This window comes from Oncorhynchus mykiss, chromosome 10 (genome assembly GCF_057628025.1).
Source record: "Oncorhynchus mykiss isolate SJ-2025 chromosome 10, ASM5762802v1, whole genome shotgun sequence".
In the NCBI taxonomy this organism is placed as follows: Eukaryota; Metazoa; Chordata; class Actinopteri; order Salmoniformes; family Salmonidae; genus Oncorhynchus; species Oncorhynchus mykiss.
The window spans coordinates 7395001-7409168 of NC_143031.1; the positions used below are offsets into that span (position 1 = coordinate 7395001).

Below are 14168 nucleotides of genomic sequence, written 5' to 3' on the forward strand. Positions count from 1 at the left end.
TGTGTTGGGGTGATGAGAGTGTGTGCGTGTTGGGGTGATGATAGTGTGTGTGTGTGTTGGGGTGATGATAGTGTGTGTGTGTGTGTTGGGGTGATGATAGTGTGTGTGTGTGTTGGGGTGATGATAGTGTGTGTGTGTGTTGGGGTGATGATAGTGTGTGTGTGTGTTGGGGTGATGATAGTGCGTGTGTGTTGGGGTGATGATAGTGTGTGTGTGTTGGGGTGATGATTGTGTGTGTTGGGGTGATGATAGTTTGTGTGTGTTGGGGTGATGATAGTGTGTGTGTGTTGGGGTGATGATAGTGTGTGTGTTGGGGTGATGATAGTGTGTGTGTGGGGGGGTGATGATAGTGTGTGTGTGTGGGGTGGTGATGATAGTGTGTGTGTGTGTGTGGGGGTGATGATAGTGTGTGTGTGTTGGTGTGATGATAGTGTGTGTGTTGGTGTGATGATAGTGTGTGTGTTGGGGTGATGATAGTGTGTGTGTGTTGGGGTGATGATAGTGTGTGTGTTGGGGTGATGATAGTGTGTGTGTGTTGGGGTGATGATAGTGTGTGTGTGTTGGGGTGATGAGAGTGTGTGTGTGTTGGGGTGATGATAGTGTGTGTTTGTGGGGATGATAGTGTGTGTGTGTTGGGGTGATGATAGTGTGTTGGGGTGATGATTGTGTGTGTGTGTGTGTGTGTTGGGGTGATGATAGTGTGTGTGTGTTGGGGTGATGATAGTGTGTGTGTGTTGGGGTGATGATAGTGTGTGTGTGTGTAGGGGTGATGATAGTGTGTGTGTGTGGGGGTGATGATAGTGTGTGTGTGTGTGGGGGTGAGGATAGTGTGTGTGTGTGTGTGTGTGGGTGATGATAGTGTGTGTGTGTGGGGGTGATGATAGTGTGAGTGTGTGGGGGTGATGATAGTGTGTGTGTGTTGGGGTGATGATAGTTTGTGTGTGTTGGGGTGATGATAGTGTGTGTGTGTTGGGGTGATGATAGTGTGTGTGTTGGGGTGATGATAGTGTGTGTGTGTGGGGGTGATGATAGTGTGTGTGTGGGGGGGGGTGATGATAGTGTGTGTGTGTGGGGGTGATGATAGTGTGTGTGTGTGGGGTGGTGATGACAGTGTGTGTGTGTGGGGGGGTGATGATAGAGTGTGTGTGGGGGGGGGGTGATGATAGTGTGTGTGTGTGTGTGTGGGGGTGATGATAGTGTGTGTGTGTTGGTGTGATGATAGTGTGTGTGTTGGTGTGATGATAGTGTGTGTGTTGGGGTGATGATAGTGTGTGTGTGTTGGGGTGATGATAGTGTGTGTGTGTTGGGGTGATGATAGTGTGTGTGTGGGGGGGTGATGATAGTGTGTGTGTGTGTTGGGGTGATGATAGTGTGTGTGTGTGTTGGGGTGATGATAGTGTGTGTGTGTTGGGGTGATGATAGTGTGTGTGTGTTGGGGTGATGATTGTGTGTGTTGGGGTGATGATAGTTTGTGTGTGTTGGGGTGATGATAGTGTGTGTGTGTTGGGGTGATGATAGTGTGTGTGTTGGGGTGATGACAGTGTGTGTGTGTGGGGGTGATGATAGTGTGTGTGTGTGGGGTGGTGATGATAGTGTGTGTGTGTGTGGGGGTGATGATAGTGTGTGTGTGTTGGTGTGATGATAGTGTGTGTGTTGGTGTGATGATAGTGTGTGTGTTGGGGTGATGATAGTGTGTGTGTGTTGGGGTGATGATAGTGTGTGTGTGTTGGGGTGATGATAGTGTGTGTGTGTGGGGGTGATGATAGTGTGTGTGTGTGTTGGGGTGATGATAGTGTGTGTGTGTGTGTTGGGGTGATGATAGTGTGTGTGTGTGTTGGGGTGATGATAGTGTGTGTGTGTGTGTGTGTTGGGGTGATGATAGTGTGTGTGGGGGTGATGATAGTGTGTGTGTTGGGGTGATGATAGTGTGTGTGTGTGTGTTGGGGTGATGATAGTGTGTGTGTGTGTGTGTGTGTTGGGGTGATGATAGTGTGTGTGTGTGTTGGGGTGATGATAGTGTGTGTGTGTTGGGGTGATGATAGTGTGTGTGTGTGTGTTGGGGTGATGATAGTGTGTGTTTGTGTGGGTGATGATAGTGTGTGTTTTGGGGTGATGATAGTGTGTGTGTGTGTGGGGGGGGGGGGTGATGATAGTGTGTGTGTGTGGGGGGGTGATAATAGTGTGTGTGTGTGTGGGGGTGATGATAGTGTGTGTTTGTGTGGGGGTGATGATAGTGTGTGTGTTGGGGTGATGATAGTGTGTGTGTGTGGGGGTGATGATAGTGTGTGTGTGTGGGGTGGTGATGATAGTGTGTGTGTGTGTGGGGGTGATGATAGTGTGTGTGTGTTGGTGTGATGATAGTGTGTGTGTTGGTGTGATGATAGTGTGTGTGTTGGGGTGATGATAGTGTGTGTGTGTTGGGGTGATGATAGTGTGTGTGTTGGGGTGATGATAGTGTGTGTGTGTTGGGGGTGATGATAGTGTGTGTGTGGGGGGGTGATGATAGTGTGTGTGTGTGTTGGGGTGATGATAGTGTGTGTGTGTGTGTTGGGGTGATGATAGTATGTGTGTGTTGTGGTGATGATAGTGTGTGTGTGTTGGGGTGATGATAGTGTGTGTGTGTTGGGGTGATGATAGTGTGTGTGGGGGTGATGATAGTGTGTGTGTTGGGGTGATGATAGTGTGTGTGTGTGTGTTGGGGTGATGATAGTGTGTGTGTGTGTGTTGGGGTGATGATAGTGTGTGTGTGTGTGTGTGTGTGTTGGGGTGATGATAGTGTGTGTGTGTGTGTTGGGGTGATGATAGTGTGTGTGTGTTGGGGTGATGATAGTGTGTGTTTGTGTGGGTGATGATAGTGTGTGTTTTGGGGTGATGATAGTGTGTGTGTGTGTGGGGGGGTGATGATAGTGTGTGTGTGTGTGGGGGGGTGATGATAGTGTGTGTGTGTGGGGGGGGGGGGTGATGATAGTGTGTGTGTGTGGGGGGGTGATAATAGTGTGTGTGTGTGTGTGGGGGTGATGATAGTGTGTGTTTGTGTGGGGGTGATGATAGTGTGTTTGTGTGGGGGTGATGATAGTGTGTGTGTGTGGGAGGGTGATGATAGAATGTGTGTGTGTGGCGGTGATGATAGTGTGTGTGTGTGTGGGGGGGGGGTGATGATAGTGTGTGTGTTGGTGAGATGATAGTGTGTGTGTGTTGGGGTGATGATAGTGTGTTTGTGTTGGGGTGATGATAGTGTGTGTGTGTGGGGGTGATGATAGTGTGTTTGTGTTGGGGTGATGATAGTGTGTTTGTGTTGGGGTGATGATAGTGTGTGTGTGTGGGGGTGATGATAGTGTGTGTGTGGGGGGGTGATTATAGTGTGTGTGTGTGGGGGTGATGATAGTGTGTGTGTGTGGGGGTGATGATAGTGTGTGTGTGTGTTGGGGTGATGATAGTGTGTGTGTGTGTTGGGGTGATTATAGTGTGTGCGTGTTGTGCTGATGATAGTGTGTGTGTGTTGTGGTGATGATAGTGTGTGTGTGTTGGGGTGTAGCATGTCTTGTGGGGTATGGATGGGTGTCAGCTGTGTGCCAGTAGTTTAAACAGACCTCTGGTAGCATGTCTTGTGGGGTATGGATGGGTGTCTGAGCTGTGTGCTAGTAGTTTAAACAGACCTCTGGTGGCATGTCTTGTGGGGTATGGATGGGTGTCTGAGCTGTGTGTTAGTAGTTTAAACAGACCTCTGGTGGCATGTCTTGTGGGGTATGGATGGTTGTCTGAGCTGTGTGCTAGTAGTTTAAACAGACCTCTGGTGGCATGTCTTGTGGGGTATGGATGGTTGTCTGAGCTGTGTGCTAGTAGTTTAAACAGAACTCTGGTGGCATGTCTTGTGGGGTATGGATGGGTGTCTGAGCTGTGTGCTAGTAGTTTAAACAGACCTCTGGTGGCATGTCTTGTGGGGTATGAATGGGTGTCTGAGTTGTGTGCTAGTAGTTTAAACAGACCTCTGGTGGCATGTCTTGTGGGGTATGAATGGGTGTCTGAGCTGTGTGCTAGTAGTTTAAACAGACCTCTGGTGGCGTGTCTTGTGGGGTATGAATGGGTATCTGAGCTGTGTGCCAGTTGTTTAAACAGACCTCTGGTGGCATGTCTTTGTGGGGTATGGATGGGTGTCTGAGCTGTGTGTTAGTAGTTTAAACAGACCTCTGGTGGCATGTCTTGTGGGGTATGGATGGGTGTCTGAGCTGTGTGTTAGTAGTTTAAACAGACCTCTGGTGGTATGTCTTGTGGGGTATGGATGGGTATCTGAGCTGTGTGCTAGTAGTTTAAACAGACCTCTGGTGGCATGTCTTGTGGGGTATGGATGGGTGTCTGAGCTGTGTGTTAGTAGTTTAAACAGACCTCTGGTGGCATGTCTTGTGGGGTATGGATGGGTATCTGAGCTGTGTGCTAGTAGTTTAAACAGACCTCTGGTGGCATGTCTTGTAGGGTATGGATGGGTGTCTGAGCTGTGTGCTAGTAGTTTAAACAGACCTCTGGTGGCATGTCTTGTGGGGTATGGATGCGTGTCTGAGCTGTGTGCCAGTAGTTTAAACAGACCTCTGGTGGCATGTCTTGTGGGGTATGGATGGGTATCTGAGCTGTGTGCCAGTAGTTTAAACAGACCTCTGGTGGCATGTCTTGTGGGGTATGGATGGGTTTCTGAGCTGTGTGCCAGTAGTTTAAACAGACCTCTGGTGGCATGTCTTGTGGGGTATGAATGGGTGTCTGAGCTGTGTGCCAGTAGTTTAAACAGACCTCTGGTGGCATGTCTTGTGGGGTATGGATGGGTATCTGAGCTGTGTGCTAGTAGTTTAAACAGACCTCTGGTGGCATGTCTTGTGGGGTATGGATGGTTGTCTGAGCTGTGTGTTAGTAGTTTAAACAGACCTCTGGTGGCATGTCTTGCAGGGTATGGATGGGTATCTGAGCTGTGTGCTAGTAGTTTAAACAGACCTCTGGTGGCATGTCTTGCAGGGTATGGATGCGTGTCTGAGCTGTGTGTTAGTAGTTTAAACAGACAGCTCGATGCATTCAACATGTCAACACTTCTTACAAAAACAAGTAGTAAAGAAGTCAATCTCTCCTCCACTTTGAGCCACGAACGATTTACATGATAATATTAGCTCTCAGTGTATATTTAAGGGCCAGCCATGCTGCCCTGTTTGGAGCCAATTGTAATTTTTAGAGGTCTCTCTTTGTGGCACCTGACCACACGACTGAACAGTAGTCCAGGTGTGACAAAACTAGGCTCTGTAGGACCTGCCTTGTTGATAGTGTTGTTGAGAAGGCAGAGCAGCGCTTTATCATAGACAAACTTCTCCCCATCTTAGCTGCTGTTGTATCAACATATTGAATATTGACACGTTACCCGCAAGAGAGCTGCTTCACCTCAGTCTCATTAGCGAACATTAGTGCTTATTAGTAACTGGAATAGTCAATGTTATAAATGTGCCAAGTGCAGTGTCTGGTTGCTCCTCATTATACACCACAGACCAGCAGCGTCTGGTTGCTCCTCATTACACACCACAGACCAGCAGCGTCTGGTTGCTCCTCATTATACACCACAGACCAGCAGCGTCTGGTTGCTCCTCATTACACACCACAGACCAGCAGCGTCTGGTTGCTCCTCATTACACACCACAGACCAGCAGCGTTTGGTTGCTCCTCATTACACACCACAGACCAGCAGCGTCTGGTTGCTCCTCATTATACACCACAGACCAGCAGCGTCTGGCTGCTCCTCATTACACACCACGGACCAGCAGGGTCTGGTTGCTCCTCATTATACACCACAGACCAGCAGCGTCTGGTTGCTCCTCATTACACACCACAGACCAGCAGCGTCTTGTTGCTCCTCATTACACACCACAGACCAGCAGCATCTGGTTGCTCCTCATTACACACCACAGACCAGCAGCGTCTGGCTGCTCCTCATTACACACCACAGACCAGCAGCGTCTGGCTGCTCCTCATTACACACCACAGACCAGCAGCATCTGGTTGCTCCTCATTACACACCACAGACCAGCAGCGTCTGGCTGCTCCTCATTACTCACCACAGACCAGCAGCGTCTGGCTGCTCCTCATTACTCACCACAGACCAGCAGCGTCTGGTTGCTCCTCATTACTCACCACAGACCAGCAGGGTCTGGCTGCTCCTCATTACACACCACAGACCAGCAGCGTCTGGTTGCTCCTCATTACACACCACAGACCAGCAGCGTTTGGTTGCTCCTCATTACACACCACAGACCAGCAGCGTCTGGCTGCTCCTCATTACACACCACGGACCAGCAGCGTTTGGTTGCTCCTCATTACACACCACAGACCAGCAGCGTCTGGTTGCTCCTCATTACACACCACAGACCAGCAGCGTCTGGTTGCTCCTCATTACACACCACAGACCAGCAGCGTCTGGCTGCTCCTCATTACACACCACGGACCAGCAGGGTCTGGTTGCTCCTCATTATTCACCACAGACCAGCAGCGTCTGGTTGCTCCTCATTACACACCACAGACCAGCATCGTCTTGTTGCTCCTCATTACACACCACAGACCAGCAGCATCTGGTTGCTCCTCATTACACACCACAGACCAGCAGCGTCTGGCTGCTCTTCATTACACACCACAGACCAGCAGCGTCTGGCTGCTCCTCATTACACACCACAGACCAGCAGCGTCTGGTTGCTCCTCATTACACACCACAGACCAGCAGCGTCTGGCTGCTCCTCATTACTCACCACAGACCAGCAGCGTCTGGCTGCTCCTCATTACTCACCACAGACCAGCAGCGTCTGGTTGCTCCTCATTACTCACCACAGACCAGCAGCGTCTGGCTGCTCCTCATTACTCACCACAGACCAGCAGCATCTGGTTGCTCCTCATTACACACCACAGACCAGCAGCGTCTGGCTGCTCCTCATTACACACCACAGACCAGCAGCGTCTGGCTGCTTCTCATTACACACCACGGACCAGCAGGGTCTGGCTGCTCCTCATTACACACCACAGACCAGCAGTGTCTGGTTGCTCCTCATTACACACCACGGACCAACACATATTCTTTACATCAACAACATAGGTATTACTACACAAATTATTGTAAGACCTCTTATACACTATATTAGGCCCAGCCTTTGGAACTTTGGTTTTCCTAGATTTGGCAATGATATTGTGATCACTACAACCAGGCGTCAGCACCACAGAACTACAACAACCAGACCTCAGCACCACAGAACTACAACAACCAGACCTCAGCACCACAGAACTACAACAACCAGACCTCAGCACCACAGAACTACAACAAACGAACTCAGCACCACAGAACTACAACAACCAGACCTCAGCACCACAGAACTACAACAACCAGGCCTCAGCACCACAGAACTACAACAACCGAACTCAGCACCACAGAACTACAACAACCAGACCTCAGCACCACAGAACTACAACAACCAGGCCTCAGCACCACAGAACTACAACAACCAGGCCTCGGCACCACAGAACTACAACAACCAGACCTCAGCACCACAGAACTACAACAACCAGGCCTCAGCACCACAGAACTACAACAACCAGGCCTCAGCACCACAGAACTACAACAACCAGGCCTCGGCACCACAGAACTACAACAACCGAACTCAGCACCACAGAACTACAACAACCGAACTCAGCACCACAGAACTACAACAAACGAAATCGGCACCACAGAACTACAACAACCAGACCTCAGCAACACAGAACTACAACAACCAGGCCTCAGCACCACAGAACTACAACAACCGAACTCAGCACCACAGAACTACAACAACCAGACCTCAGCACCACAGAACTACAACAAACGAACTCAGCACCACAGAACTACAACAACCGAACTCAGCACCACAGAACTACAACAACCAGACCTCAGCACCACAGAACTACAACAACCAGGCCTCAGCACCACAGAACTACAACAACCAGGCCTCGGCACCACAGAACTACAAAAACTAGATCAGACTTACCTCCAGCATCTGTACCACTCCCTCATGCTCCCTCTTGGCAAAAAACTCCGCCTGTTGAATGGAAAGATAAACACTATTATTTTAATATTTCTACTCACAAAGTGTAATTCAATGCACTCTTCAGTTACTTAGTTCACATCTAATCCCTCATAATAGTTCCCTCCAGAACTAACCAACAAACTTTGCACCCAGCTACCCCCTACTGGACAAAGTCTTTGATACACATCATAAAAGTGAAGCCGAAAAATGTAATGAGGATCTTGCTTAATGATTTCTGGGAACAGGGTTCCTTGGATGTTCTAGTTGTATAGCTGAGCGCATGGCCTTATATTTAAGAAAGGATTAGTTGGCTGGGCAGTGGTTCTTGTTTAGGAGGCAGGGGGGAGAGAGGACAGGCTTTCGCTGGGCAGTGGTTCTTGTTTAGGAGGCAGGGGAGAGAGAGGACAGGATTTGGCTGGGCAGTGGTTCTTGTGTCGGAGGCAGGGGAGAGAGAGAACAGGATTTGGCCGGGCAGTGGTTCTTGTTTAGGAGGCAGGGGAGAGAGAGGACAGGATTTGGCTGGTCAGTGGTTTTTGTGTCGGAGGCAGGGTAGAGAGAGGACAGGATTTGGCCGGGCAGTGGTTCTTGTTTAGGAGGCAGGGGAGAGAGAGGACAGGATTAGGCCGGGCAGTGGTTCTTGTGTCGGAGGCAGGGGAGAGAGAGGACAGGCTTTGGCTGGGCAGTGGTTCTTGTGTAGGAGGCAGGGGTGAGAGAGGACAGGATTTGGCTGGGCAGTGGTTCTTGTGTAGGAGGCAGGGGAGAGAGAGGACAGGATTTGGCCGGGCAGTGGTTCTTGTGTCGGGGGCAGGGGAGAGAGAGGACAGGCTTTGGCCGGGCAGTGGTTCTTGTGTCGGAGGCAGGGGAGAGAAAGGACAGTAATGTATGCCATTTAGCAGACGCTCTACCAACTGAGCTCCAGAGGACCAGAGGCAATGTGTGGTCGTCTCACCCGCTGTAGTCGTTTGATCTCATTCTGTTTGAACTTGAGGATAGCCAGTGCCTGCTCATGTTCCAGTTCCAGCTGCTGCCTGCGCTCGGCGACCTCTCGCATATGCTGCAAGCATCAAAGGAGAAATCAATTTAATGTAACAAACACAGCGCTTACATAATTACTCTATAGTTTACACACTCGGTCACGGACACATTTACACAACACAGAATAGCCGTTCCATGTGCGCATTCACTTGGCAATCGTTCGAGAAAAATCTGATATGAATAAAATTAAAAAGTGAGGCCTCCCCAGTGGCGCAGCGGTCTAAGGCACTGCATCTCAGTGCTAGAGGCGTCACTACAGACCGTGGTTCGATTCCAGGCTGTATCACAGCGGTCTAAGGCACTGCATCTCAGTGCTAGAGGCGTCACTACAGACCCTGGTTCGATTCCAGGCTGTATCACAGCGGTCTAAGGCACTGCATCTCAGTGCTAGAGGCATCACTACAGACCCTGGTTCGATTCCAGGCTGTATCACAGCGGTCTGAGGCACTACATCTCAGTGCTAGAGGTGTCACTACAGACAGTGGTTCGATTCCAGGCTGTATCACAGCGGTCTAAGGCACTGCATCTCAGTGCTAGAGGGGTCACTACAGACCCTGTTTTAATCCCAGGCTGTGTCGCAGCCGGCCGTGACCCGGGAGACCCATAAGGTAGTTGACTTCAGTCGTCAGTGTTTCCTCTGACACATTGGTGCGGCTGGCTTCCGGGTTAAGCGAGCAGTGTGTCAAGAAGAAGAGTGGCTTGGCAGGGTTGTGTTTCGGAGGATGCATGGCTCTTGACCTGCGCTTCTCCCGAGTTCGTACGGGAGTTGCAGCGATGGGAAAAGACTGGATATCACGAAATTGGGGAAAAAATACTGTGAGACAGGCGGTCATTTGTATGCTAGTTACCGTTTGACTAAATGTCATGACCGCCACAGCCTAGCAACACTACTATATCTGTAGTCAAAGTGAACCTGGCCCTGGGGAGTCAACACAACTTGGAAGTGTGGCAACAAAATACTAGAGATCAGCCTGTACCTTTAGGACCTGCTCTACACTAGAGATCAGCCTGTACCTTTAGGACCTGCTCTACACTAGAGATCAGCCTGTACCTTTAGGACCTGCTCTACACTAGAGATCAGCCTGTACCTTTAGGACCTGCTCCAGGTTCTCCAGTTTGACACGGAGTCTCTGGTTCTCCTTGAGACCTGAATCACGTTGAGCGGTCACTTCAGAGAGGTGTTCTCTCAGCTCCTCATTCTCAACCCAGGTCTGAGAGAGAGGGATGGGGTGGGGGGCGGGGGGAGAGAGAGAAGGGTGCGGAGAGAGAGAGAGGGAGGGGGGCGGGGGGAGAGAGAGAGGGATGGGGGGCGGGGGGAGAGAGAGAGGGATGGGGTGGGGGGCGGGGGGAGAGAGAGAAGGGTGGGGAGAGAGAGCGAGTGAGAGAAGAGAGAGAGGGAGGGGGTGGGGGGGCGGGGGGAGAGAGAGAAGGGTGGGGAGAGAGAGCGAGTGAGAGAAGAGAGAGAGGGAGCGGTAGAGACACTGGACATGAGTACTGCCATTCCTCAAGACCAGGAGGAGAGACAGACACATAAAGCAGAAGCCCTTCCAGTCTACTGAAGGGTCATGACAGAGAAGACCGTTGAGGGTTCCATTTCAACCATAATGTACATTCATTCTGTCATAAAAACAACACTAAGCCTACGAGGGCCTCAAAGAATAGAATAAAATGGAATAGAATGGCATAGAATATAAAAGATTTGAATAGAGACTGACCTGATCGAGCAGCTGTGCCTTCCTCCTGAGGAGATCTGCCTCCTCCTCTAGATGCTCATTTTTGCCTCGCTCATCCTCAAGCTGGCTCTCCTGTCAGAGGGAATAGCTTTAGTAACTACACCGTAGTACAGCGATAACTATACTGTTGCAATCAGTGGAGGCTGGGATGCCACTTTAATAAATCTGAGGCCGGGCTCAGTGTAACGCCTGGAATAGAATGAATGGAACCTTCATCTGGCTGACACGGTTTCACTCATTCAATTGCAGAGGAATTTCTCCCCAGCACCTGGCCCACTGAGAGGAGCACCTTGAGTACAGTAGTTAACAGGCAGCTGATGGGACGAGGGACCCTTACCAAATCCAGACATCCCTTCTGTCTCTTCCTAACTTCATGTTCCAAGTTTTCACATTCTTTTCTCTTCTTGCTCAGCTCACATTCCTGAAACAAGACGCCACCACGTTACAGAGACCAGGCCTGAGCATCAGAATGATCCTTATCCAACTATACACCTGCTCCATAGCATGTCATGTTACAGAGACCAGGCCTGAGCATCAGAAACATCCTTATCCAACTCATATCATGTCATGTTACAGAGACCAGGCCTAGACATCAGAAACATCCTTATACAACTCATATCATGTCATGTTACAGAGACCAGGCCTAGACATCAGAAACATCCTTATACAACTCATATCATGTCATGTTACAGAGACCAGGCCTAGACATCAGAAACATCCTTATCAAACTCCATAGCATGTCATGTTACAGAGACCAGGCCTAGACATCAGAAACATCCTTATCCAACTCCATACCTGCCCCACTGAAATCAGAACGCTGTGGTTGAAGTAGGAGCTTTTAGTGTTGTTGTTATTATCGTTTGTGTTGTTTCGTAAATTCATAAATGTGAAAAGCCTATTTGACATCAGACCGTAACATCATCATGCACATGTACTCAGAGGCCTATCCGACTAGAGTACCATGCATGTCTATGATATCATGTCCTGTCCTGTTAATCAGATGCCAAAGCATATTATCATATCGTTTTTTGTATTTGCCAAAAAGTGTCTGCACGAATCACGATCAATCTGTTCCGGATCCAAGTCCTTAATTCCACATTGACCTCTGACATGGTTACAAGGTTTTACCAAGCTCAACATTCTTATTTTATTCTAAATGCAGTTTACATAGTCAGTTACGCCGTGCCCCCGTCTCCCAGCAACAGACAGAGAAATCTGCTTATTTCAGCGTCCATCGCCACACATGTGGGCGTGTCCTCTACAGTGACGACACAGGCCCAGGAAGACAATATTGATCATAAAAAAAAAAAAGAGCTTGACCCTTGACCTGATTTGTTTTCTCACCATTGTCTGTCCATAGCATTAACACTTGGTTTATCTTCATGCATTGATAAAGCCATCCTTCAGACCACAAGCAACCATTATATCATAACTGGTTTAGCCAGCACTCGATATTCAGCAGTAGGCTTACAAGACTGCACTAGTCCAATTAGCAATGCCATTTCAGCCAAGTCTCCAACAAGAGGTGTGTGTGTCAGTATAGCTAGCCGTGACAGGATTGTATACTGTATGAGGTGAGTGCGGATATAATGTGTGTGTGTGTGTGATATTAATGTGCCTGTTCTTACCAGCAACTGTAGTCTTTGATCTTCTGCGTGCTCCTTCTGGTGGGAGTGGCTCGGGGTGGGGGCGGGCCCCGGCGGAGTTGGGATCACTCGTGGCCCCTCCTCCTCTCTGGGAGTCTCCTCACACCTGGCTGGAGTCTCATTTAACGCCAAGAATTGGGTCTCTGCTGCAACCTGTCAGAGGCACAAACCACGGAGGTTCACAACCAGGCCTTAATAACTAACGCTGACCTGATAGGCCTATAGATTAAAGAAGCTATAGAATGGGGTAAGGCATGGGCAGACCTTGACAGTATGGAGTATTACATAAGACAACGTAATGAAGCTCAGCACTCAGGAGTAGGGCTCGGTAGGGCTAAAGCAGCAACACTAGGCCGAATACAACCTAGACTGTCAGACAGAGGTGCGAAGCCCTTCATTTAAATCTAGGTTCCGTGACTAAACTATTTTCCTTTAGCTAATGGATAGGTTGAAAAAGAGCTTCCGCTAATTGGATCTGAGCATCTTTCCCCACCTAACAGAGCTGCGTCAAACAAAGTGACTAAGAGAACATAGTGTCCTGTAATATCAACCTGACTGATGTCTACTGTAATATCAACCTGACTGATGTCTACTGTAATATCAACCTGTCTACTGTAATATCAACCTGACTGACGTCTACTGTAATATCAACCTGACTGATGTCTACTGTAATATCAACCTGTCTACTGTAATATCAACCTGACTGACGTCTACTGTAATATCAACCTGACTGACGTCTACTGTAATATCAACCTGACTGACGTCTACTGTAATATCAACCTGACTGACATCTACTGTAATATCAACCTGTCTACTGTAATATCAACCTGACTGATGTCTACTGTAATATCAACTTGTCTACTGTAATATCAACCTGACTGACGTCTACTGTAATATCAACCTGACTGACGTCTACTGTAATATCAACCTGTCTACTGTAATATCAACCTGACTGACGTCTACTGTAATATCAACCTGTCTACTGTAATATCAACCTGTCTACTGTAATATCAACCTGACTGACGTCTACTGTAATATCAACCTGACTGACGTCTACTGTAATATCAACCTGACTGACGTCTACTGTAATATCACCCTGTCTACTGTAATATCAACCTGACTGATGTCTACTGTAATATCAACTTGTCTACTGTAATATCAACCTGACTGACGTCTACTGTAATATCAACCTGACTGACGTCTACTGTAATATCAACCTGTCTACTGTAATATCAACCTGACTGACGTCTACTGTAATATCAACCTGTCTACTGTAATATCAACCTGTCTACTGTAATATCAACCTGACTGACGTCTACTGTAATATCAACCTGACTAACGTCTACTGTAATATCAACCTGTCTACTGTAATATCAACCTGACTGATGTCTACTGTAATATCAACCTGACTGATGTCTACTGTAAAATCAACCTGACTGATGTCTACTGTAATATCAACTTGTCTACTGTAATATCAACCTGACTGATGTCTACTGTAATATCAACCTGACTGATGTCTACTGTAATATCAACCTGACTGACGTCTACTGTAATATCAACCTGACTGACGTCTACTGTAATATCAACCTGTCTACTGTAATATCAACCTGTCTACTGTAATATCAACCTGTCTACTGTAATATCAACCTGACTGATGTCTACTGTAATATCAACCTGACTGATGTCTA

The 14168-nt window shown here is 48.5% G+C and overlaps 1 protein-coding gene across 1 annotated transcript in view; it reads right to left on the reverse strand.

Moving 5' to 3' along the window:
• Window positions 1–14168, reverse strand: part of LOC110533297 (RIMS-binding protein 2) — a 224743-nt gene that overhangs the window by 87572 nt on the left and 123003 nt on the right. The window contains exons 7-12 of the mRNA XM_090188854.1: window positions 12463–12633; window positions 11172–11255; window positions 10817–10906; window positions 10190–10312; window positions 9016–9120; window positions 8028–8078 (exon numbers count right to left, since the gene is read on the reverse strand). Of these exons, the coding sequence (XP_090044980.1) occupies window positions 8028–8078; window positions 9016–9120; window positions 10190–10312; window positions 10817–10906; window positions 11172–11255; window positions 12463–12633 (624 nt within the window). The remainder of the gene's footprint in view (window positions 1–8027; window positions 8079–9015; window positions 9121–10189; window positions 10313–10816; window positions 10907–11171; window positions 11256–12462; window positions 12634–14168) is intronic.